The 25,386-nt window shown below is 45.7% G+C and overlaps 1 protein-coding gene across 12 annotated transcripts in view; it reads right to left on the bottom strand.

The window, feature by feature from the left end:
* The window catches only part of TRAK1 (trafficking kinesin protein 1), a 201,147-nt gene that overhangs the window by 57,815 nt on the left and 117,946 nt on the right, over window positions 1-25,386 (bottom strand). For 11 of the 12 annotated variants that reach the window (XM_072941058.1, XM_031686769.2, XM_031686767.2 and 8 more), the window contains one exon: window positions 24,564-24,758. Coding sequence is in view for 9 of the 12 variants with exons in the window: in XM_031686761.2 (XP_031542621.1) it covers window positions 24,564-24,758 (195 nt within the window). In the remaining 3 variants the exon portion in view is untranslated. Of the gene's footprint in view, window positions 1-4,202; window positions 4,445-24,563; window positions 24,759-25,386 lie in introns of those variants that run through there. The other variant, XM_031686765.2, reaches the window with a different exon arrangement.

Genomic DNA, 25,386 nt, shown 5'->3' with positions numbered 1-25,386 from the left:
GTCAAATTTATAAAGATCTTTTCTAATTGCTAGTGTAAGGGGGAAAAAAAGCTAGAGCCTAACAGTTTGCCATGCTGTCTGGAAAAAGAATCCAGTCTTACTGCGTATCTCACCACCAATTCCTCTGTCCTGTTTGGTTTGGCCTGTAACAGGGAGATGGCAGGTCCTTCCATCAAACCCACTGAAAGGTGGCCTGAAGCACTGGTGTCTCAGAGAATCAGGGCACATTCTACAATTTCTGTGCTTCAGCTGCCTCCCCGCTACACTGTGGCAGGTTTCCCTGCTCCCAAAAGCTACACCATCCCCACCTCTCTGCCCATCTCCTCCCACGGGTAACAAAGAAGGGAGCTTTTAGCAAAGGCAAGATCATCATCAAGAATTCTCTACACAAGTTCAGGAACAAGGCTTCATTCCTCTATAAATCCTTACGGCTGAGGATTCTGCCTAGACAGCTAAAAATGAGAAATCAAATCACTACCTCCGTAAAAAACAAATAGAAGCCCACAGACAAGTGCCTATACATAGAAAACCAGAATAGAATATTTTATTTAAAAAAAAAAAAGTAAAACCTAGAAACACAGGCATCGTCTGCTTACTTTTCTGGAACCTGAAAATGACTGCTACATGTTATGCTGTTAAAAATGTGTTCTCCATAAAAAACAGGGTCAGGAGAAATTCAGGGGCAAGGAGTTCAAAACTGCATTGTGAAAATCTTCAAAAGCTTTAAATAATATTTATGAAGACACACACTCAGGGAATCTCTAATCTCAATAGATGTTATCAAACTGGGCTTGTTAATTCAATTCAAATGACAATGATTCCAAAGCCCTGGGATGAGAGGGAGGGAGAGATCTCCCCCTTATACATTATTCATTTGGCAAGTATCGGACTGACTCTAAGATGCGTAGGACACTGGGCGGGGCCGTAGTATATAAAAATGAAAACAAAAGCTAATTTTGTAGAATTGAAAATACTTTTAAGTGATTTTACTCATAACCAGTAGTGCCCAAACCCTCATTTACGCGATCTAAAAAATAAATGAGAAACACAAAGCTCTAAAAAACTTGCGCTCTAAGCTCCCTCTGGCCCTTTCATCAGCTCTCTGGTCCTCTGCTTTTGCATCTGAAGGAAGATGTTATCCCTGCTTTACCAAAGCTGCTGGTAAAAATGTACATTACATTATACATTTACATTTAGCTCCTTAAAAAAAAGCACACCTTATCTGCCATTCAGAAAAGCGCTGTGTCTAGAAAGGAAAAATCAGCCACTGCTCCCAGCACCACATCCCACAATAAACACACATGAAAAATGGGGCCTGTTTACATGTTTGACGCAAAGTGCAGCAAACTCAGAAAATCACCTCAAAAACCTAGTCGCAGCTTTTCCATCAGTGCTTAAAATACCTCTGACAAAACTTCACTCATAAGCCAGCACCCCCTCCTCTGGGTGACACTCTAGAGGTGACTGCCACCAAGGACCAGCACATGTGTGCCTGTGTGTAATTTTCATCAAGGGAAAGAAGCCCTACGAACAACCAGCGCACCATCTGCCTGAGCGTCTCCATTTATAAAACCCGTATGAACTCCCCTACCTCCCACCCCGATATTCTATGACATTCTAAAGTCCATGACATTGTCAAAGGGGACATGAGGGCGATGATTATGGAAGAGACTGCAGCAAGAAACAGGTGGTCAAAATACTACACCTTGTTCAACATACCAGTCACCTTTTCAACGGGATTTTAAAAAAGAACTCAGTAACCAGTACTATTTTGGAGAAAATAAAATCAAGCGCCAGCCTGGTACTTGGCGGATGACAAAGAGCTTTTACTTTACTGCTATGCTTGATCTGCCTTCACCGTGGCTCTGGTCAGTTATCTGTCAGTTATCCCCATTTTCCTGGTGGCGCATCTGGGTTGACAAAGGCTCACTGAGGTCCCAGTCACTGGTAAAAAGAAACAATAGACCTAAAGATGGAGTCATTTGTGCTCAGCTTCATGGGGCAGCCAGCCAAGACTTAATACCTGACCTGATTGCAGCTTCAGCGTCTCCCAGGAATGGAGACTTAACCAGTCAGCCTGGAATTTCCTGGTCAGCACTAATGCAGAAATCCGTCTGAAAGACCCCATCCATCCCCCAGTGAGATAATCTGCTTTTTCCTGTCCCTGTCCCCTTCTGTCTATAAAGGCCTTCCATTTTAGACAGTTCCTCAGAGCTCCTTCCTACTTGCTAGATGTAGATGGCATGTTGCTAGATTCACGAATCGCTGAAGAAAGTCAATGTCATCTTTAAATTCATTGCTTGAATCTTGTCAACACCACACAGCCACGCAGAATGCAAAACAGGCCTCAAAAGCAGACACTTTCTGCCATTCTACCTATTTCTATAACAATTAAAAAAGTGTATTCTGTTTCTTTAACTTAGGGATATCCACTTGAACCCAAGCCTTTCTGAAAATTAATAAGGCCTCACACTCTTTATAAGCCTACTTTTTACAAGTGACTGGTAGAGCCATGAAACAGCCTAAGACTCCACGACAGGCTTCAAGAATTATCCTCCAGACCCCTGTGCCTGGGGCTGGTCTCCACTGACATGGCACACAGTTTCAAATACACACCTGATGTAAACAACTGCTTAAAGCAGGAACTAAAGAGTCAGATTTCTCAGGGCCTCTCCTGGTCTAGAGTTGAGTCTGAGAATCTGCTTTTTTAATCAGTGGGTGGTGGTCATGACTTGCCAGGTCTCAGGGGCTCCTGCAATTAGAGATGGAACACATCCAACAGTGGTAACCAGGACCCTGTTTGATATCAGAGTTTAAACTGTGAACACTGAGTACCTGTGTGCAAAAGCTGTGAAGGCCACGGCTGCACCGTGTTGATTGCTGGTTATTTCAAATCTCTAAAAATTACTCTATGGTATTGGGCGATCAACTCCTTCAATTTCTTACTATTCTAAGTCCCTGCCTGATGCTCCTTCTCATACCCTCTTGGGTCTAATTTTGTGTGTTGGGGGGGGTGGTTGGGGGAGGTGGAGTATTAGATTCCACAGCTAAAACTGATTAAAGGGAAGGATACAGTCACTGGACTGAACAAAGCTCTCCTAGACCTCAAAGATGAAAGAAAACATCAGCCATTTCTTTTTGTTTGTTTGGTTTTGTTTTCTGAGGGGGTGGGTAATTGGGTTTACTTATTTCTATTTGGAGGAGGTACTGGGGATTGAGCCCAGGACCTTGTGCATGCTAAGAATGTGCTCTGTCACTTAAGCTATAACCTCCTCTCTTCAGCCATTTCTTAATTACCCCTTTAAAAGAGGGGTCTCCAGTGGGGAGGGGATGGCTCAGTGGTAGAGCACCTGCTTAGCATGTACAAGGCCCTGGGTTCAATCCCCAGCACCTCCATTAAAAAGAAATAAACCCAGTTACCTCCTCCAACAACAACAAAAAATTATACAAAGTCCCAGTCCTATACTGATATGAAACAACCAATTAAAACAATGTTCTCAAAGAAATTAAAAAAAAAAGAGGGGTCCCTAATGGTTCTGCCATCTATATCCCCCTCCCCGCCCCAGAGGTGTTACTTTTTCAGTGCTGACCCTGCCATTTAAGTGTGAGTCAGTACTTCTGACATAAATGATGATTTTGCATCTTTTTCAAAACATTTGATTCGTCTTTTGTTCTTAGTATGGCAAGTTCTCCAGAAGTTTCTCTCATTAGAGACTGGAACAACAAACAACAAGAGTGACAAAGCAACGCTCTGTGTCTAACTCCTACCTGGCCTCCTCATCAGGAAGTTCAGGACCAGGAGATGAAAGGACTATTCAAAGGCCGATTTGCAATTTTAAAGATAAATACAGACACAGGCAAATTGCCTTTGCTTCCAGACTAACCTGGTGAGGGCAGGAGAGTACCCAACAAGTTAGACACGTATAAACAAGTAACCACAAAATGAGCATGTTCTTGAAATCCACCACCCCTTCTCTGCCGCATCTGTGGCGTTTCCTAAACCAGATTAGTTCTGGGTTTCCATTCCTTTATTCTCTGTTTTGCTAACTATCTTTAAAGTGACATTATGAAAATGCCAGTTGTCCCAGTAAATTCTGTCCCAATGGCCTTCTCTGCTTCATCCAAATTGGACTGAAGGCTAAAGGCAAGTATTTTTTGCTCAACACACATTCAGACAGTAACTGCAATCAATATTTATTTACCCTTGGACAGAGGAGCTGCTTCATCTTCCATTTTCCTTTTCCGTTGGATGAAGAGAGATCTGGCTGCCTCAGGGCCAAAAGACTTAACTGAGAACCGGCTGAGTGAGAAAATCCTTCTGACAGACGCCCAGATAAGAGCAGGCCTCCTCTCACCCTCCAGATTGACCACTGCGAGTGACTGGCTTCATTTCCTTGGACAAGGGTGTAAAGAGAGCTGGATGGTGTAGCAATCGGGTCAAGAGTAAGAAACCTTCCTCCCCCACTTCTAGGACGGCTCCGTGGGAGTCATGACCACACCCAACACATCCAAAGGCCGTGGGACAGGTGCTCAGCTGTAACCAATACTCTGCGGTCTGTACTTCAAAAAGTTATGGAGGGTTTAGTGCGTCACCAAAACTACAAGAGGTCAATGATGGTTTCTGAACAGAAACACCCCTATAATTGCCTCCTGGAGTTGGGCAATAGGATAGGAACTTGCTTCAAGAATAATATATCCAAAAGGAAAAAAACTGAGTCATCTTTTCCCCTCAAGACCCTGGGAATGACCCACCATCATCATCACTCAAGGTGTTTAAAGACGCACATGGTCCCAACATGACGCTGCCTTCCTCTGATGCTGGGGGACAGTGGGGCTCAGCTGGAGAAGTTTCACAGCACATTTCGAAACCCACCCCCCACTCTCCTCCAAGAAAGCCCTCTCCTGTAGTCCACAGTCAAGGCAGAAATCAGCAGATAAAAAGATAATTATGTAGTTACTAATGAGGCCAGGTCCCAGACTGTTACATCATTCAGGTTAATCAAATGTAGTCGTGTCAGAGCAATCTGAAACTCCCCATTCAATTAAAAAGCAGTTACCTTACCTACTAATGGCTCAAGTGTGGCTGGGAACTGTCATGACTGGGGAATGGACCCTCTAAGTGTATATAATAATCGTGTCCTTTTTGTGCATGTGTGTATGTAAAGGCATGTGATTGAGGGTCACTTGAAAGAAGAAATTAAAGAAGACTGATGAACTGTGTCATATACAATCTGATGCCCGAAGCCCCTCCCCTGGGGCCTGGGAATGCACCTGGGTGCTATTTCCAGGTGCCTCAAACCTCCTGAGGCCAGTCCAGCCACATCAGCTCCACCCAGTCTCCTCTGGAATGTGCCACACCCTCCCTGCACAACGGGCGCGGGCGAAGGATACAGGCTCTTCCTGCCTCTCCCAACATCTCCCCACCCCCATCTCCGAGGGATCCCACAAGCAAAATTCATCTGAATCTCCTGCCAGATGGGAGGTTGCTTCTGCCTTTTCTCCAAGCTCCCAGGGTAGGGGACCCCAGGTCTGGGCTCAGGAAAGGGCAGATTCTTCCAGGCCTGCTGCTGGCAGTCCAGGGAACCACCTCCTGAAGATACGATTTCCTGGACCCTAACGAGGACCACATCTCCACTTGCGCGCGCGCACACACACACACACACACACACACACGCATCACCCCAGAGAGAATTCAATCCCTTGAAGTGTGATGCTCACAAGCCCAGCACACCAACACCATCTCCCGTTCAGACCAGCTGCCAAGGAGCCTCCCAGGGTCATGAGCCCGGCCCACCTGCTGTCTCCCTCATGCCTTTGCAACGGTCAGAGCCGTGCGTGCCTGTCTGCTAGCGGAGCTGGTCCCCCCGTGCCCCTCCTTCTGCCCATCTCCCCAGGAAGGTTCCTGGACACCCCCTTCCCCAGAAGGCAACAATGGCCCTATACATCCCCGCTCTGTTTTGCAGGAGCCATAATTACCGTCTGAGCATTCTTCATAATACCAGTCTAGTTCATAATAATCCGCTTCAATAAATTTCTGCATAGTCAGTATCCTCGCGGAGGAAAGAATGGACTTCACGGCGCCATCAACATCAAGTGAAACGCTGCCATGCCTCCCTGCCCTCCGAGAACGCTGGGCAGAAGAGCATCCTGAAACACGCCGGAATTAAACTGTGCATTCTTAACGACAGTCTGGGGCCAAACAGAAAGGGGGCAGTGAAAAGAAAAACTGTAGCAGCGGGAAGAGGAAGAGGAGGAGCAGAAAGAGAGGCAGTCTGCACAGCTATCAGAGACCCTGACAGCCCTGCTAATAAAGCAGCCCCGGCCAGCAGCCCTGAATGGGAGTAGCCAGAATCGTCCTATCCGGAAGCACAGAGGGTGACGTCAGGGACACACACCACCACCCTGAGGTCTCGCTCGAGCCTTGCCTCCCGCTCCCGCTCATCTTTCAATCTAACAGTTGCCATAGAAACTGGCCGGCTCTGAAAAATGATGCGGAGATGGAGGAAATGTCTTCCAAGGATGCAGGGAGCAGGGGCTGAGAGATGCCACGTTGGGAGACAGAAGGATGTGGGTGGGGAAGGACGGCGCTGGGAACCTTAACCACCATCATCACCTCCAACAATTGTCAGGACAAGTTTATCTGCTTAATTCTGGGTCAGTACAGAATCTGCATTTCAAAAAAAATTGCAATCTTAAAAAATCTGCACCCATTACTTCTTTCCTCAACCTGACTCTAAACAGTAAACATCTTTTCTTAAAATTTTTTGACCACCATCTAAAGAAAATGTAAATTACTCAGAAAATGGAAACGTTTTCATTTCAACACAGTCCTTTCTCTGCTTATGCCTTTGCTCAAACTCCTGGAAAAAGAGCTTGCAACATACAAATAGAGGAGACCACCACTGCAAAGGGGCCCTTGCAATATGATGGACGATTTTCATGGACACTTACTCGTGTAATCAAAGTGCAAAAATATACACCAGAAGGAGACAGCCCACCTTCAGGAAGATGGTTCCCTTTGGGGAAGGAGTGAGGGAAAGGGACTTTGAAACTGTCCTTATAAAGTAATGGTAATGTTTCATTTCCTTAAAAAAGATTGGAGTTAACATTTAGCAAGTGTTTGGCAAGCTTGAAATATTTCATTTAATGAGTAACGAATAATTAAACAGATTTTAGACTTGCTATAGGTTAAACTCATCACCTAAAGCTGGGTTTCTCGCCTTCAGCACTACAGACACTTAGGGTCAGGTCACTCTTTGTTTCGGGAGGCTGCCCTGGGCACCGCAGGGTGTTCAGCAGCACCCCTGCCCTCCACTCATTTAGATGCCAGAAGCACCATCCTTTCTCTCCGCAGATGTGACACCCAAACATCTCCAGACGCTGCCTAAGGACGCTTGGGGGCAAAATCTCCCTTGAAAACCACTGCCCTAAAGCAAAACTACCTACAGAACCTCACCAGCCATGGTGTCAACAGCAACAAGCGTGGCCTTGGTTCAGTTTTCCTCTTATTTTTCCTCCTTAAGACTGTGTGATCTGCAAATGAGTAATAGTAAAAGGACCCTTTACCACTTCTGAGAGAGCAAGCTTCTTTCTTTCCACAGTGACCAAACAGGGACGACCTCCCTTTATTCTCCCAACGGCACATGTAGCTCAGTGAATGAACGTGGAGGAAGAAGTTTCTCTCGAGGGCAGGTTCCTAGGCTTTCGTGTGCAAGTGAACTACCTGGAGCTCTTGCTGAGGTGTAGATTCTGATGCAGCAGGTGTGCAGCTGGGCCCAAGGTTCTGCACTTCTAACGAGCTCCCACATGACGGCAATGCTGCCTGTCCCCAGAGCACACTGCACAGCGAGGCTCTTCAATAAGATGGACAGATGGGGCGGGAGTGGACTTTTTAGCGTGTGTGTATATATCTGCCTGTCTGTGCTGATGAGGAGTAAAAAATTTAGAGGAAAACTCTGCGTGTGTGCAGACATACACACAATTACACACCCTGCATATAGAATCGTAGGCAGAATATATACTACATATAAATCTCCCTCAGTCCTCCTGAGTAAGTCATTGGAAGCAGAGAGTCCTTTAATGGGGGATTTCCTATCCCCCACCTCTGTTCCAGAAGCCTCTCCCTGTCCCGGTACCGCTCCGCACTTTAGGCCCCGGCGTCTTCTCACCGTGCTTGCACACCAGCCCCAGATGCTGCGAGCGGACCTTCCCACCTGCCAGGTGCCCCAGTCTTTATGCTGTGAGAGCAGGTCCTGTCCCCTCATGGGATGCAGATTCCTGTCCCTTTAGCATCATCATGCAGCAGAACTTCCTCAGGTCTCAGAAGGGGAAGGGAAAGTTAAAGGCAGCTGGTGATAAATCTCGGCTCAATTGTAAACAGGCTTTTGGGGAAGTTCAGAAAATATATGGGGCAAGGAAATGGTACTGTCTTAGGTCATGCGGTCCCCTGGCTGTCACCTATACCCCGGAGGACCTGCGCCCCGCTCCCCTATCTTCTTCCTCCAAGGCGGCCCCAACCAAACTCCAAAGTCTTCCTGGTCAAAGTCAAGATTAGACCCTCACTTACTTTAATCCCTGCCCTTCCCTCTCCCTGACACCAACTTGGAGAGACAACTAAAATTTTCTAGGACATTCACCTATTTAAAGTCAGCAGCCAATGATTTTAATTCCTGCTGTAACTGCCCCCATTATCTGAACATCTCTCATCTCTCCCTCCCGTCCTTTATCAGGTCTCTCTCTGCAATGACAGCACCTCCCAGCAGCCCCCAGGAAATCACCAGGCGGCCCTCCCGGACGTCACCCCTCAGGACAGGTGGAGCAGGGGCTGATGTCCTAAGGTTTTCCGAGGTATTGCTTGTTTAAAGTTTCTTAAGGTGTTTCTACAAAGATGACTACAGCCTCATAAATAAACCGATCAACAGCTAACAGGTTCCTCAAAATCAGCGTGTTCAGCAGGTTCAATCCAATATTGGGATGGGGGTCCAACACGAGTTAGTAAAATGAAGATGTAATAAAGGAACAGGAGACACAAACTCCACAAAGCATCCCAGAAACCTGAGTCAGGTGCCGTGAGAAACACCTTACACAAAGGCTTGGCAAGTTTACCTCCCGGTGCTACAAATTTTAAAAATATGTATTTTATTCATCCCACATCACCATAAAGGCAAAAATTAATGGACAGAAGGACGAATAGATGGATGGACGATGAATGGTGGGCAGTTTAATTTCATAGCTAAGAGCATGGGCTTCTGGAGTCAGATGGCCTGAGGTTTGGTCCTGGCTCCTCATTTGCCATCTCTGTGACCTTCTTAGACAACTGAGTCTTCCCTGCTAAATGGGGTGACTCTACAGCACCTGCCACATAGATGGAGCGAGGCGATAATTAATTAATGCGTGGCAGAGCACTCGGCACACTGTCTGGGACAAAGGGAGTTTGCAACAAATGTTACTTGTGATCATCTTCATCACTAATTCTTATAGAAAAAAAAAAGCCAGTATGAGCAATTAAGAAGAGAGTACAATTTCCTAAGCTATCATTAGGGAAACGAGGTAGAAATGTCACTTATTAGCTTTTCCCAGCATAATTAAAAGGCACTGACTTCACAGTAATGAGCAGGAGTGGCAGTCTGGGGAGTAGGACATTTCTAAATAGTAATATATAACTGAACACAATTTACATCATATCCAAAGGCTGCACAGACTCAATTCACTTTTTAAGAGTGGGAGAGAAAGAAAACCAAATGTGCATAAATAAGGAAACAGCATATTTATGGGTGAATTTTATGGGACTCGAGCAAAGTGAACATCTACACCAAATCACCCACATGATTGGCTCAGAAGGATAAAGTAATCCACCCACAGCTCGGCAGAGATGGTTCCGAGGTTAAAATCCAGGTGTATCTGCCTTCACATCCACACTTTTCTCCGAGTCCCCAGACTCCTGGAGTTACAGCTCTCTCTTGGTCAGGCTTGCTAGAGCTGAAAAAGCACCTCCTCTTCCAATGGTCCTGGGCTCCCCCCATCCTGATCCAGGAGAATCAGTAAACGGGACAGGTCCCAGGAGCAGCTTCAGAGAAGCCCGCCTCACTCACCCTCGTACTCACCCAACACCATTTAGAAGTGCTGGCTGCACACCAGGCATCAGCCCTTTACATCTCGCTCACTCCTCAGACCCCTGCTACCTAACAACCCCTCTCTGGGCAGACAAGGCAAGAGGGCTCAGAAAGCTTTCGTCACTGGCCCAGGATCGCTCAGCAAAAAACCAAGAGCATCTGGACACAAAGCGCAATAAAACGAGGTAGGCCTGTTATTTCCAGGTCTGTCAGGAAAGTGGCCAACAAAGACACCACTCCACCCGTCACCAGCACATCCACATTTTGGCGCCCAGACTTGGATTAAATCTTAACAGGGCTCCTTGGAGAGCTGCCAATTTCTGTGTCTTGGGGCAGGAAAAATCAAAATGGGCCTGCAACACCATGTTGCATGACAGCCAAACACCACTCCAAGAGGTCTGGGGTAGAAGTGAGAGGGCACAGGAGTCCACTTACAAGGACACTGCCCACCAGCTTGCGATAATTCGAACAACAGAAAGAGAACACAGTTCATAATAGTTACAGGGAACAGGCTGAGTCCGTAAAGGCCGTGAATATCAATGAATAGCAAAACAGAAAGGGCAACCAAGTGAACAAGGCAACTGACATATACAGGAAAGGGGGACATAATAGGAAGATATTTTTAACCCACCTTAAGAAGCAAGGGAGGGTGGGTGTGCATGACTGTTCTGTTTCTGCCACTAATATCTTTTATAAAGCGTTGCATGAACATTTCTCTAAGTAGGATGGCTATGAATAAGTCAGTCGGATATGGAATGAGGAGGGGGGTGAAAGAACAGAAAAAATCTGATGTTGTGGCCACAAAGTACCCCCAGGGAAGAAGAGGACGCGATGCGGGGCTGCAGGGTCAGCTATAGATTCTCTTCTGTAAGCATTTACGAGAAACTAATAGATTTGATCTGCAATGCTAAAAAGACTCTAATTAAATAAATCTGCATCAAATTCAAGTATTTAAAAGAATTTCTAAGTTTCTAATTATGACCTGTCTGAGCACATAAATACTCACATATATACAGAATCTTATGTACTAACAGGCATACACATATGTGTACATATAAGAATTTTAAGTAAATTGTTACTCAACACATTTTAAAAGTGAATAAACACTAATGATTTTGGATCAAGTTGCTCAAAATGCAGTAATAAGTTTGCCGCAAAGCATCTCAGTTGTTACAGCCACATGTCACCATCCTTAGTGCCCCCAGGTGACCAGCACAGGCCATGCCTGGACCCTAGAGAGGCCAACTGAAGAAGCAGGTCCTAGGATAGCTCCCTGTGCTCCACCCTCCTGCTTGGAAGTAAAACCACTGAGACGCTCCAACCCTGCTCTGCAACACACCCCCAGTCTCCAGAGCTTTCCTTCCATCAGGAAGTACTGCCGGCCTCCCACCTGCACCCAAGGGCAGCCAGGAGCCTGAGACAGAAGAGAGGAAGGCGGAAAAGGGGCTTCCTAACCTTCTGTTCTTGAAGGGGCAGCGGGACTGCGAAACACAGACTTACAAGCAGTCCTTCCCTCCACCTGCTACAAAAAATTAACAGGATGCTTCTGCAGAGTTCTCTTTCTGATCTTTATTCTTTAAAAGACTGCCACTGCCAGTCACCAAGCTCCCGCGGCAGAAGGCAGGCTGCTAACGAACAGCTTGCTGTCAACTGCACCCCAGCCCCCCAATCATCTCCACCTCCTTTCAGGCCCAGGAAAAGCAGGCACCCGTCCCACCTCGAGGGGAAATGTAGGGACAGAACAAAGGCAGGAGACGACCCTCGATGGAGCACTGCAGAGCTGAAGTGCACCCCAGCCTGGGTGTAGTCCTCACTAAAATCACCGACACAGCTGAGAAGGATACAGAGGAAAAGCAGGGTATGGATGTATTGCATGGTTCCAACTTCGTTTCCTGCTGTTCAGGGCCTCTCAGTCCTGAGACCAGGAGGTCACGTAGCAGACGTCATAGGCTTCAAAACACAAACCAGAAGCTCGGAACACGAACCGTAACTCAGAACCACTCTGACCTGAACCGGTCACCCAGGAGGGGGCTGCAAACTGAGCCGTCATGTCAATTTCCCACCTGAGTCCGTTCCAGCTTTGTCTTAGATATGCTAGATTCCCAAGCAAAGGAAAATGGACCATCTGTACAGAGTCACTTGCCAAGCATTTTTGTTCTTCAAAGAAAAGGCTACTAGACACTGGAATCTGGACTGATGAGAAAGAATGAAAGGCGGCAGGTGACAAAGCCAGCCTAGGGGTCCCGTGGGTAACCTGCCCACTGGAATAAATAGCACTGCCCTGCTCACCAGACCCTGCCCAGGGCTCCTGCTGCTGGCAGCACCCTGCAGGCATGCAGCTGCTTCAGACCTCCTCCCAGAGATAGGCACCTTCAATTCCTCGAGCACCTGGTACCCAGACCCACACCTGGGGCAGGGCTAGTGGGGGGAGGCACGTGACTGCGTGTGGCTGGCGTGTGGAGAGCGGGTCTTTGCTTCCACCTTTGACCCTGCAGACCTCTGTGCAGCTGGAAGCAGTGAAAATGGGCGCAAGGAAGAGCCCGCTCACATGAGGAGCGAGCAAGAGAAGGGAGAAGACTCAATTCTTGGGCTCGCTCAGGTCTCAGCTGTCACAGAATGGCCAGGTCTTGGGAATGCCAGGAGGGACACAATCAGTACGTGGGCGTTTACACGAGAGAAATTCATGGCAATTATTTATAAATCTATTGTGTACGTGGATGAAAAACGTCACTTGCCCTATAAGTAAACAAAGGATGCTGGGCCTTCAAGCCAGCGGCCCCTGCAGCCACCCCGACTGTGCACCCTGAGGGGACTCAGGATGGAGAAGACTAGGAGACTGCCCCTAGACAGCTGAGGTGCACATGAGAGGAATGATTCCAACCAGCCCGACTCTGGCATCTTCCCATACACAGAAGAGCGCTAAATTCATTAACTTGAGATACCCGGTTTTCTCATGTTAACAGTAACCTTTTGATGTTACAACTACCTGGTTTTTGTTGCAAAACTCTTACAGTATATCTGGCTCCTCCCTAACCTTTTGGGAGCTCCCTGTGCTCCACTTTCTGAGCGATCTGAGAGGCGTCTTCCAGGCTTAAGCCCTCAGTTTCGTCCTCCAAGTAAAACACAATTCTCAACTTTTAGGTTGTGGGGTTTTTTTTTCATTCAGTCCACATACACATTTTGGTGTTATTTTTGTTAGCAGATGACGATGAAAAGTTTTTCCTGGCCGTGAGATCCCGTTTCCAGCCGCTGCACCATCTTCCCAATTCTTCATCATTTCCCTTTCCTTCCTTCTTCCACCCCACCCACCACAGTGTCAGCCCGCATTCTGCACAGCATCCCACCCACACACACAGACATACACACAACCCACGTTTTCTCTTGGCCACCATCTTCTATAACTTCTGACCCCTCCCCTCAGAAGGTCAGCCCTGTGTGTTATCTATCTCTTTAATCTGCACAGGCTTAGTAAACCTTGTGGGGCCTCTGTTTTTGTTTCACTTAGGATTTTAGTTAGATGAAGACAATCTTTGGAAAGTGGCAACAAAATGATCTTTCTATTCTATATGTGGTTTTTAATTTTGTTCTTTTTTTTAAAGAAAAAAGATAAAGAGGGGAAAACTTGCTTTTTTAATTGAAAAACACATTTTTGCGTTTTCTCTTATTTAGAGGTATCTCTTAAGCACCTATTCAATGCAAGGCACCGGGCTGAGGACTTCCACCTATTTGAACATAAAGCAGACGTGTCCTCATGGGAGCTACTCAATGAGCAGGGAAGCTGTTCTCAGCAACTTGAAATCTTTTAGAATTTGAGCCTTGCACACACCTCAATCTTACTGAGGAAAGTTCTGGGCAATTCAAAACATGTTTAGAGAGCTAGGTGACTATTTCTATAGTGTTCTGTTTGAGAATTCTGTAAGGTTTTCCCAGAATTATCATCTGAAAGCATTTTAACAGCACTTTCATTTGAAAAAGCCAATAAACTGCAATTTTTAAGCACCAAAAAGTAAAGTTCCAGGTTTCTTCATTCCTATTATACAATACAGAAAAACACAAAAAGAAACTGACATTCAAAAAAATAAATAGTTTCACTGTGGGATACCATTGATGAGGGAGTGAAAAACTCCCAGAGACATTTCAGAGAATCACGCAATATTTAATGCTAACTAGTTTCTGGATAATAGATCTGAGGTCCAAAGGGTTCTGCGATTTGCCTAAGGTTGTGACACACTTAGCTGGCAGATGATGGAGGCGTGGCCCCCAACACAGGACTGAGTGCTGGGTCTCTGACTACTCATCTTCCCTAAGAACCACTCAGAAGAAGAAAAACCTTCACCACCAAGGAAGTTACCTAAACCTCAAATGGACATCACCTACCCCACAGGGATTCGCTGAATCTCTCAGTTCTAGTTAAACTCTATAGATACAGGCACTGCTGTCGTTGCTCATGAAGCTGCCCTTGGTGAAGAGTTTAAGTTGATCCCTTGAAAACACTTTCAATTAAAAAATACACACACACGCATTTCTTTAAATGATTAACCAGATTCACATAAACTTTAGTCATCTCCTTCATGACCATTACCCACTGTTATCATTTTCCAAACATTCACTAACGGGTGACACCCTGTACAAACAAGACCCTTCCTCAGGTGTCTCGTAAGAAAACACGCAGGCTGTGTTCAGACTTCTTAAAGACCAAACGGGGGGTTTTCTAAGTACTGCGTGACCTGATGTCTTAGCAGTAAAAAGATTTAAAGGTAAGATGATTACAAGTCAGAGCTCACACCAGGTGAAATGCTGTCCGTGTTAAGTGCCTCATAAAAGCACGTAAGACCTTTTCTAACCCTAGACGGTGCAGTAGAGGAGGTCCGGGCAGCTCTGGGGACACCGTGCTGCAGACTGGAGTAAGCCTGGGCCCAGACCTGCTTCTCATCCTGCCTCTAACCTTGGGCAGGCCACAGACGGTCCCACGGACGGTGCCTCTGAAACTCAGCCTCCTCATTTTAAAAATGGGGATGAGAGGGAAGGGTATAGCTCAGTGGTAGAGCACATGCCTAGCATGCACAAGGTCCTGGGTTCAATCCCCAGTACCTCCACTAAAAATAAATAAAAACCTAATTACCTCCCCCTCCTTCATAAATAAACAAATACATAAATAATTTTTTTTTTGATGGAGATGAGCAGAACCACCCCCTCCTGCTGGGAGGACTCAGAGGGCCAGGAATGTGACAAACGCTTGGTGGATGGCCTTTCTATTCATCATTAACCACCATCACCTGCAAACCATCCAGCAGAAATTAGAGATAAAGCCCGAAAAGATCTCTGAACCCAAAGAAGGAGGCATCCAACAATCTTCAAATCTCAGGGCAGGACGTGTATTCACACCCACCTGCTCACTCACTCACTTAACACGTATCCATCAGGTTTCCCATGAATTCCATGACTCAGTATAGGCTGATCAAGAATACGCAGTTTTTACTGCACTAATTTAAGGAAATATTTAATCTATGAGTCAGTGATAATCTAGTTCAAAGGCGCTTAAAAATTGTCACATCTTCAAACCCAGTAAATTAATTTCTAGAAATACACCTTAAAAAAAAATGATGAGCTAAGTACACAAATACTTATGTAGAAGGATGTTCCTTCATGTGCTATGCGAGGAAAAATCAGTAACAGCCTGGATTCCTGACAACAGACCAATGATTAGATATAAATAATGTGATACTAAGCAACTGTGACAACTGTGCTTTTTAATGCCATGGGGAAATGGTCAACATATACCACTAAGTGAAAAAGCATTATGTGCCCAAATATGTAACATATTTGTTGGAGGAAAAAACAACTAGAAATATTTCACAAAAAAAAATGAGAAGTGGGTGCTAAGTTAGTGATCTGTTTGTCTTCATGTTTGTTAAATCATTTAAAATCAAGATACTTTTATGACCAGAATATCTATTATTTTTGAAACCTAACTCCTTTAGCACAGGGAACTGTATGTAATATAATAACCTCTAGTGGAAAGAATTCTGAAAAATATGTAGATATACACATACGTATAAGTGAATCACTTTGCTGTACACCTGAAACTAACCCAATATTGTAAATCAACTATAAATTAAAAAAAAAAACTAACTCCTTTTAAAGACAATTTATGTTCATTAAAAGGCCAAGCACTAAAGAGCAGAGAAACTGGGTAGGCGCCACGATTCTGCAACATAGGGACAAGCGTCCCTGCTTTCTTACCCAGAAAATCAGAGATGGACACTATCTCCCAACGCCACGTCTTCACCAACAGAGTCACAGGACTTTTTAAATACCCACAAAAAAGAAAACTGAGGTACAAAGAGGTTCCACGAGTTTCTTATGGTGACAACAGTAACAGGTCTCAGAACTGGGGTATCTATGGGTTCAGGAAAGCGTAGTGTCCATGGGTTCAGGAAAGGGGAGAAGATGCCTTTGAGAACAGAAGGGAGGGGGCGGGCGTCAGGGCTGTTGCTGAGGGCCCGGGGGCTCTGTGGGAGTCGGGCAGGTGGTAGGAAAGCTGACGTGAGGATGCCAAGCGCACATACAGTGCACGTGAGATTCTAGCAACACGTGCGGCCGGCGGGGAGAGAGACGTAGAAGTCACCTGCAGGGTCAACAGCTAGAGCAAAGGAGCCGTGAGGGAGGGGAAGCCCAAGACGGAAGACTACCGAAGGTTCACATCTAGGCAGACGCAAGAGAAAAGAGATTTGCCAAAAATAAAAACAAATTTTTAGAAATGACTGGTCAGAGGAGAAGAATCAGGATACTGCCGCGGACCCTTCAACTGCACACAGATACACGCTGTACATACATTTCCCAGTGGGAAATTGGCACTTTTGAGTCAGGCTTTTTGTGTTTAATGATCACCCTGGTACCCTCCAACAAGAGCGCTTAGAAGACTGTGTCTCGTGATAAGCAGGCTTCTCTGTTTCGGTTAGAGCGACAGGATGCGCTACTGACTAGCCTATTTCCAGGTACTCCTGGACTGACCTCCAGCCACAACGAGGAGCCTCGCTGCCTGCTGGACACACAGCCCAGTGCCCACGGCTTCCTGACCCCACTGGCTACCAGACCATGGTACCCTGTGCCTCAGCACCTGGGCTCCTAGGAATTGAGCTTTTCCCTACCCACCGTCAATTGGGTTTGTTCCCAAACTGTTCATGTCTGTTTCAATTGTTTTTTTGTTTGTTTGTTTGCTTTTTGGTGGGGGGAGGCGATTAAGTTTACTTATTTATTTTTAGAGGAGGTACTGGGGATTGAACTCAGGACTTTGTGCATGCTAAGCATGCACTTTACCACTTGAGCTATATCCTTCCCCTCTCCCCGTTCCACTTGTTAATGTAATTATATAATTATGTTTATTATTTCATGAATAGTAAAAAGAGAAAGTTGTTTCTAGGAAAGCTAAGTTTAATACCTTGAAAGATGCAATTAAGGATTAAATGGCCAATTCGATTTGGATGAAACAACTGCAAAAGATTAGGAAAAACCATTCAACAAAAAGAAAATCATGTACTTTGCATCCAGCATACGCATCCCAGCGTGCTCAGGAAGGCAACGCGCTTGGCACAAGCCTGGCCAACAGGACACACTCAATAGGTGTGACATCATTGTTACTGGTTGCTGCTTTGAAAGCAAATACCGTGATGAAAGCTATAAAGGCAGGAAAAAGGAAAGGTGATAGGAGTGAGGGGGACTCTACCCCTCTGAGGAGAGCACATTTGTGTTGAGATGCGAAGAACAGGAAAGAAAGGGGAGAGGGGCAGAGGGAGCCTATGGCAGCAAGTCTGATGCATCCAAGGGTCTTAAAGCACCAGGGTGGCTGGGCAGGGGGCAGCAGGAGGGGAAGTGGGGGTAAGGCCCATTAGAGAGCAAGCCAAGAGCTACTAGGTCAAGGGTCCTCAAGACCCTGCCTTTTATCCCAAGAGCAACAGGGAGCAAAGAAGCAGCAAAACCTGAGTTTCGCAAACAGATCGGCCGGGCTGCCAAGTCGATAGGAATTGGCTGAGAAGCAGAAGCAGAGGCAGGGAGAGTGACTGCAGTAGCCCAGGGGCGAGGTGGCAGGGGCTTTGTCCAGGGTGGTGGTTGCAGGGGCAGAGAAGGCATCTGGGATACACTGGCAGGAAAAATGAACAGGGTAGGGTGAAGGCCAGGAGGCTATGGAAATGGGGGAAACCCTGTCACATGTGTCAGGACAAACGGGTATGGAGGGGGCAAATCCACTTTTGCAGTGGACACATTAAGCTAATGACCTGGTCTACAGGCCTGGATGGGAGACAGGGTTGGAAAGGAGTCGGGGGAGACATAAATTTGGGGGACGCCAGCATGCAGCTGGTGTTTAAATAGAGTCTTGGGAAGAGAGGGCGTGTATATATATACATGGAGTGAAGCGAGCTGGGTGTCCCAACACTGACAGCAGCACATCGCCTAGAAATTGAAATTACAGGCTTAAAATGTCTATTTCTGAGGGTGTGGGCCCAGGAAGGGTGCATTTTTATGAGGGGGAGGTAATGAGGTTTATTTATTTTCTTCTGTTTGGAGGAGGTACTGGAGATTGAACCCAGGACCTCGTGCATGCTAAGATGTGCTCTACCACTGAGCTATACCCTTCCTCTCCAGGGAGGGTGCATTTCTAAAAGTGTTCTAGGTGCACCAGAATTGAGAGCTACTGAGTAAGAAGCTCAGAGGAAGAGGAGGAAAAACTGGTGAAAGAGCCTGGATGGACTGGTCAGAAAGGGGGGAATCCGTGCACACACGAGGTGAGTGTCCAGAGGGCAGGTCCCAGTCGGCCCTGCTCCAGGCGGAGGGAGCTCAGGTGCGGCCGTGCAGAGGGTGGAGAACGGCCCCGCTCCCACCAGCGAGGCCCTGTGCCAGGTGCCCTGTGACCCTGTGCCTTATCCTGGGCAGGCTCCGTCTCCCCTGTGATGCGTCCTGGGTGAGTCAACTGCAACACGTGGCTGTACCCCCGCTCATTACACCTGCAACTGAGCGGACGCAGAGACTGAACCAGAGGCAGAGATGCAGGCACGTCACCTACTGTGGGTTCCATCTGGTGGCACCACTCCAGAGTGTGCAGGTGAGCAGGGGGAGACCTACATACAACCCCTGGTCCCAGGCCAGCCGTGGCCCAAACCTGGCAAGTGACATCACTCTGGGCTGCAGGTATTCCATCTGTACAATTAGTGTTGGATTAATTTTTTTGTTTAATTAAAAAAATTCTTTTAAATGGCCCAGGAAGCTGATTTAATATGTGGGTTCCCAGGCCCCACTCACTCCTCCCACACAAGAAAGGCAGACAGCTCGGTGCAGGATGCCAGCCCAGGGCCTCGAGAGCATCCTGTGTTGACCCAACCCAGTGCAAAGTCCCGGGGTAGGTAATGGAAGACAATCAATCATCAGATGTTTTCACTCCCTTAACCAGAAAACCTCAGCACGCACTCAAACAAGTCAAGTTCACCAGAGACATCAGATGCACTCAATACATACTGATTGACTGATTCACTAATAATACTTTATGGCAAAAGCACACAAAGGAATAATGTCTTGAAACTCTTGTTTGCTTCATAACCTTCCCCTTCTCCTCAGGAAAAGGACTGTTTCAGGTAAACTCAGAGGTGACATGGTCAGCAGATCATGTGTACTTGAGACAGAGATTTCTTTTCTTGACCAATGCTCCTTAACCAAACAGTCACCTCAAAGAACGGACTCTGGAAAAGAGGAACCAGAAGGAGCCACAGCCACCTACACACCAACACAGCAACCCTCACGGCTGGGTATCCACTCAATGTCCTGTGACTAGAAAAATCCATGGCACACGGAGTCATCACCACCTGAGCTTGGGGAAGCACGACCTACAGACCACAGGACGTAGGGGCAAAAACCTCAGGGAAGAAGGAAACTTCATCTTGAAATGAAGTTCCATCAGGGTGTTTTACTTGGGACAGTGACATTGAGAGAAAAAAAGTGAAATTTTAATATGTTGCACACGTATTTTATAAATAAGCTACTGACATATTCTAAAACTAACAGTTTGCTTTTTTCTCATGTTTACCAAATGAGCTTTCTTCCTAAAAGAGGTTTTTTTTTCTCATTTAGCGTCTCTGAGAGAATGGTTAATTAAGGCAGACAGTTAGACCGGACAACCTAGGTTTGAAACACAGCACCCCACCTGACTGCCTGTGTGGCTTTGGGCAAGCTTCCTAACTTCCCTGAGCCTCAGTATCCTCACCTGTAGAATGGGGACAGCAAGATTGTTTTATTCAGAGGTCACTGTGAGAATTAAATTAGATACACAGAAAGCATTAAAAGCCGTGCTATACACAATAGCCAAGACATGGAAGCAAACTAAATGTCCATCAACAGATGACTGGATAAAGAAGTTGTGATATAGTTATACAATGGAATACTACTCGGCCATCAAAAAGAGTAAAATAATGCCATTTGCAGCAACATGGATGGACCCAGAGATTGTCATTCTAAGTGAAGTAAGAGTAAGAAAAATACCATATGATATCATTCATATGTGGAATCTAAAAAAAAGAAAAGGGAAAAAGAGGACACTAATGAACTCATCCACAAAACAGACTCACAGACATAGTAAACAACCTTAAGGTTACTGAGGGAAAGGGAGTAGGAAGGGACAAATTTGGGAGTTTGAGATTTGCAAATGTTAGCCACTATATATAAAAACAGATTTAAAAAGTTTCATCTGTATAGCACAGAGAACTATATTCAATATCTTGTAATAATTGTTAATGAAAAAGAATACAAAACTGAATATATATATGTATATGCATGACTGGGACATTGTACTGTACACCAGAAATTGACACATTGTAACTATACTTCAATTAAACAACAACAACAACAAAAACAGTGCCTGGCACACAGGAAGCACTAAATGTTGGCTATTCTTTCTTCCTGTTGGACTATCCAACCCTAAATGGCCCGTACTGATGGCTACACTTGCTGGGTGGGTCATTGTCATCTTCCATGTTCATCAGACTCAGCAGGAGACAAAAAATCCTCTTGACTGTTGAAATTATCTGAAAAGGTCATCCTGCCACCTGGTAAAGGTGGACACCCAAAACTTCCTTGCCTCTTCTTAACAAGCCAGGTGAAGGTCAGATTTAAAAGGCAAAGCACTGTGTCTCTACTCTGGGGATGACATGTAGGAAGAGAAATGAGTTTCATCTCACCTCCCGTCCCCCCAGGTGTCTGCTCTGATCTGTGCAGCAATGGTGCAGGTGACCCTCTTGTCCAGCGGCCCTCACCTGGGGGAGCATATGAGAACCCCCGGGACACCCTTCTCCTGATTCCTACTCACAAAGAGAACCACTGCCCTGACTGATGCGGAAAATAAATCTAAAATGAAAGGGAGGTTTATGGTGTCTTCCCCAACACCTCACAACTGATTTAACACAACAGTGAGTCACAGTGGTGTCAGCCATGGCATCTCCTGGGTTACACACATGTAAACAAACAAATGAAACCCCAAAAGGACACCACGTACAGAACAGGGCTCCTAACCTGCGCTTCCACCAGCCCCTGGGCCAGTCTGGCAAGGCTCACAGACTCTTCCCTCAGAAGAAAGATTTAAAGACACAAAACACAAGGGACTACAAAGGAAACCAAGTGTATTACAATACAGTAACTAAAACTTCAAAAAAAAAAAAGTCTGTGATACAAATGCTTTATCAGTGCAATCAGTAACAAGATCTACCTACCAGCACATCTAATAATAAATGTAGTTTCAAAGCAGTGATGAGTAAAGGTATTTCAAAGCATCTGCTTCCCCTGTAGCATGACATGAAAATATCTGTACTTTGTCCTGGTGACAAAGTCACAGATCCTGGTAATACCACTGTGCTTTATTGTCTACATTCATCATGAGAGAAGGTGCTGCATTTCAGTTAGAAGTTTTTGAAATTACGGATGTAATTTTCTTTCCAAGTTCAGAGGACCCATTTCTCTCTACAGACCCTTTGGGGACTCCAGGACCTCAGTTTGAAAGCCCTGCTCCAGAAGGTGCTGTATTTCAGCTAAGAGTTAGCACTTAATCATTCACTGAGTAAATCCCTACTTTGTTCTAAGAACAGGGACCACAAAAGAAAATACAGGGGTGGGGCAAGGGTATAGCTCAGCGGTAGAGTGCATGCTTAGCATGCACGTGGTCCTGGGTTCAGTCCCCAGTAACTCCATTAAATAAATAAATAAACCTAATTTCCCACTCTCCCCCAAAAAAGAAAAAAACTACAGAAGTAAGGTCAGACTTGGATGCAACCACGCTCTAAGAACATTCAGAATCTCTCCTCAATGTTTATTTTGGTTCTTCCGGTTTTACTATAATCTGTAATATCCACTGCCAAATCCACCAGGATTTTTTTATCTCTCTCCTTTAAATACATCAGTAGTAGCAAAACAAAACCAACGAGTAATATACCAAGCCACCATATCTGTTCAAGCCTACTGTAAAAAGGGCTTTAGAAGCTGCAGATCAGTGCTAGAGAACACACACTATAAGCCCGCCACGCTCAGTTTCCTGGATAATAAAACCAGCCTGGCCCAAAGTGTAGACATTTTACAGGGACGAAACGAGGCAATTCATAGAAAGGTCTCTGACCACAATGAAGTATTACCCTTGGACGGTGTTCCAATCACACCCTGAACGTAAGTGACTCATCAGCATGTATGTGAAGGACCCAGGAGCCTCCCTCGGCAGAAACGGCCACGATTCCAGGGATTTCCAGACAAGTAATTCTGCTATGAATTCTATTGTTAAAGCAGTATGAAGAAACCAGGGAGGTCACCCAGGACACGGTTTTCCACACACCACATCTCCCTGGGTGTACAGATACCGTGAGTAAACAGAAGGGACTTGCCATGTGCCTCCTATCTCCTACCAGACACCGCAGAAGTTCTAAAGCATCAACTTGGACATCAGGACATGTCTAATGAGCCTCAGATCCGCCCTGGTGTAGATGACGCTATCTTTATTCTGATCGAAATCAATTAGCTGCAGTGTTTACAAAGGGATTGCAGGGTTCTACATTAAATATAAAAACGCAGGTCCATTTAAACAAAATTCCTTTCTTCCTGATGTCTATCAGAGAAAACGTGGAAACAGCCCAGATATACTCTCAAGGAGAAACTTTAGTTCTCACTTGTTTTATTATAAATGATTCATAAATTCAAGAATACTGGGGATATGTTTGTACTAGAAAAAATAATTACAAAAAAAAATTACAAAAATCTTCACAAATGCACTAGAAGCCAGTTTTGAACCACGTTATCTCCAAGTAGAAGCAGGATTGCTGTATTTTTTGTAAGGTGACAGTTATGGAAATCATGTCACTTTCAAAGTGACACCACTAATTTAGAGTAGGTTCAAATCAACTTGAATTTTTAAGTCAGACGTGTCAAAACAAAGGAGAACTGGTCTTATTACCAATCTGATAGGGCTGCCATGAATTTCTAAAGAGAAAAATCACATCAAAAAAAGCACCTCTGGAATGAACATCAGAAATACCATTGGTATGAATTTTTAAAACTTAATTTTTAAAAATTTTAAAAATTAATTTTTTAAAATTTAAATTAAATTAAAAATCACTGGTATGAATTTTTAAATTTGTCATATATTTTCCAAGTCTGCAAGATCAGGTTTCACACCCTTGTCATCACAAACACATTGGAAAAAGCAGCCTGCCACCTGTACTGCTCACCGTACCGGGCGTCAGCGCTGCAGTCCACGGCAGGGCCAGCCTGCAGCTGCAGCAACAGCTTGACTCTCCCGAATAACCAGCCGAGTGGCTTTCACGGGCAATCGGCAGCCTTGGTATGTCAGGCTATGTCCTATTGACACTGAGCAGACTACAGATTCCCAATACCTCGGGCTTTAAATGCAGACAAACCCCTTCCAATATGAGTTTCTGTGGACTCACACGATACTTTTGGTAAGGAGGGAAACGGGAGCACTTTCCAATCTTCCGTATAGTTAAGGGACGCTAGGTCAAACAACAAAGGACCTACTGTATGGCACAGGGAACTATACTCAAAACCCTGTAACACCCAACAATGAAAAACAACAGGAAAAGGAATATATATATACCTCTATGTATAAGTATTACTGAATCACTATGCTGTACACCAGAAACACAACATTGTAAATTGACTAGACTTCAATTACAAAAAATAAAAATAGTAAATCATAAAGATAAAATAAATTGTTGCAAAACAAACAACAAAACGAGAAGGCCGGTTCAAATGCAAACTCGCACTTGTCCCCGCTACTCCAACATTTCTATTCATGTCTTAAAATCAAGTCTTTTACATGGTTAAACCCCGCAGCTCTATTTCTTTGAGCGCTTTCTACCGAGGGCAGCCAGCATGCGCGCTCATTGGAAGCTACAGCCGAGGGGGACCACTCACGGAAGTACTTCAGCGTCTCCTCGATCTGCTCGGTGGTGAGGTCGATGTTGGCATCTGGAGAAATGAGGGGGGTGTGGAGCCAGTCGTCGTGGTCATAACCGTAGATGGTGTCGGCTCTTAGCCTGTAATGGGGCAGCTGCTCCTCCAGGAGGCTGATGATTTCGACTTCCGGAAGGTCGGTGCTGTTGCACACGTCTGGGGGGGAGAAGACAGTGATGAGAGCCCGACCTGGGGGTGGCCCTGCCGCTGCCAGTCACCTAACCCCGGGCCGGCAGCCGGTGTCGTCGGAGACTGACTCGCCGCCCGGAGACGCCAGACGAGGCCATGTCAGAGCTCTTTTTCCAGTTTCAATTCTACTCTTGAAACTTAAGAGTTACGCATGCTTACTGACAGACCTACCCAAAATAGTTCCCGCGGTTTAGCAGCCCACTTTCTGTGGAGTAATGCCAAACTTCTTGTGCCTTCACCATTTGGGGCAAGTCTTTCTTTCCAACCCTTTCTCTGACCATGCTCGCTCAGTCACTGAGGCCAAACTGGTTATAATTTTACCCATATGCCTAACTTCCTTCTGCCACTCTTTTACCATTCAAGCCATCCTCCCCACACAGATGAGATTTTTGTCTTCATTTAATTCGTCCGTTCATCTGTTCATCCACCTACATTTCCATCCATCCATCCATCCATCCATCCATCCATCCATCCATCCAAGTACATCCTGAGCCCCAGAGTCACCATGTTCAACACAACAGCCATGGTCCTGCCCCTGCAATGCTTCTATCCTTCTGGGGCTTCCAACCACTAACCCAGCAGGCATCCCTCCGTG

This window comes from Vicugna pacos, chromosome 17 (assembly GCF_048564905.1).
Source record: "Vicugna pacos chromosome 17, VicPac4, whole genome shotgun sequence".
Lineage (NCBI taxonomy): Eukaryota > Metazoa > Chordata > Mammalia > Artiodactyla > Camelidae > Vicugna > Vicugna pacos.
The sequence above is the reverse complement of the archived record's forward strand: the minus strand, read 5'-3'. Positions and strand labels throughout refer to the sequence as shown.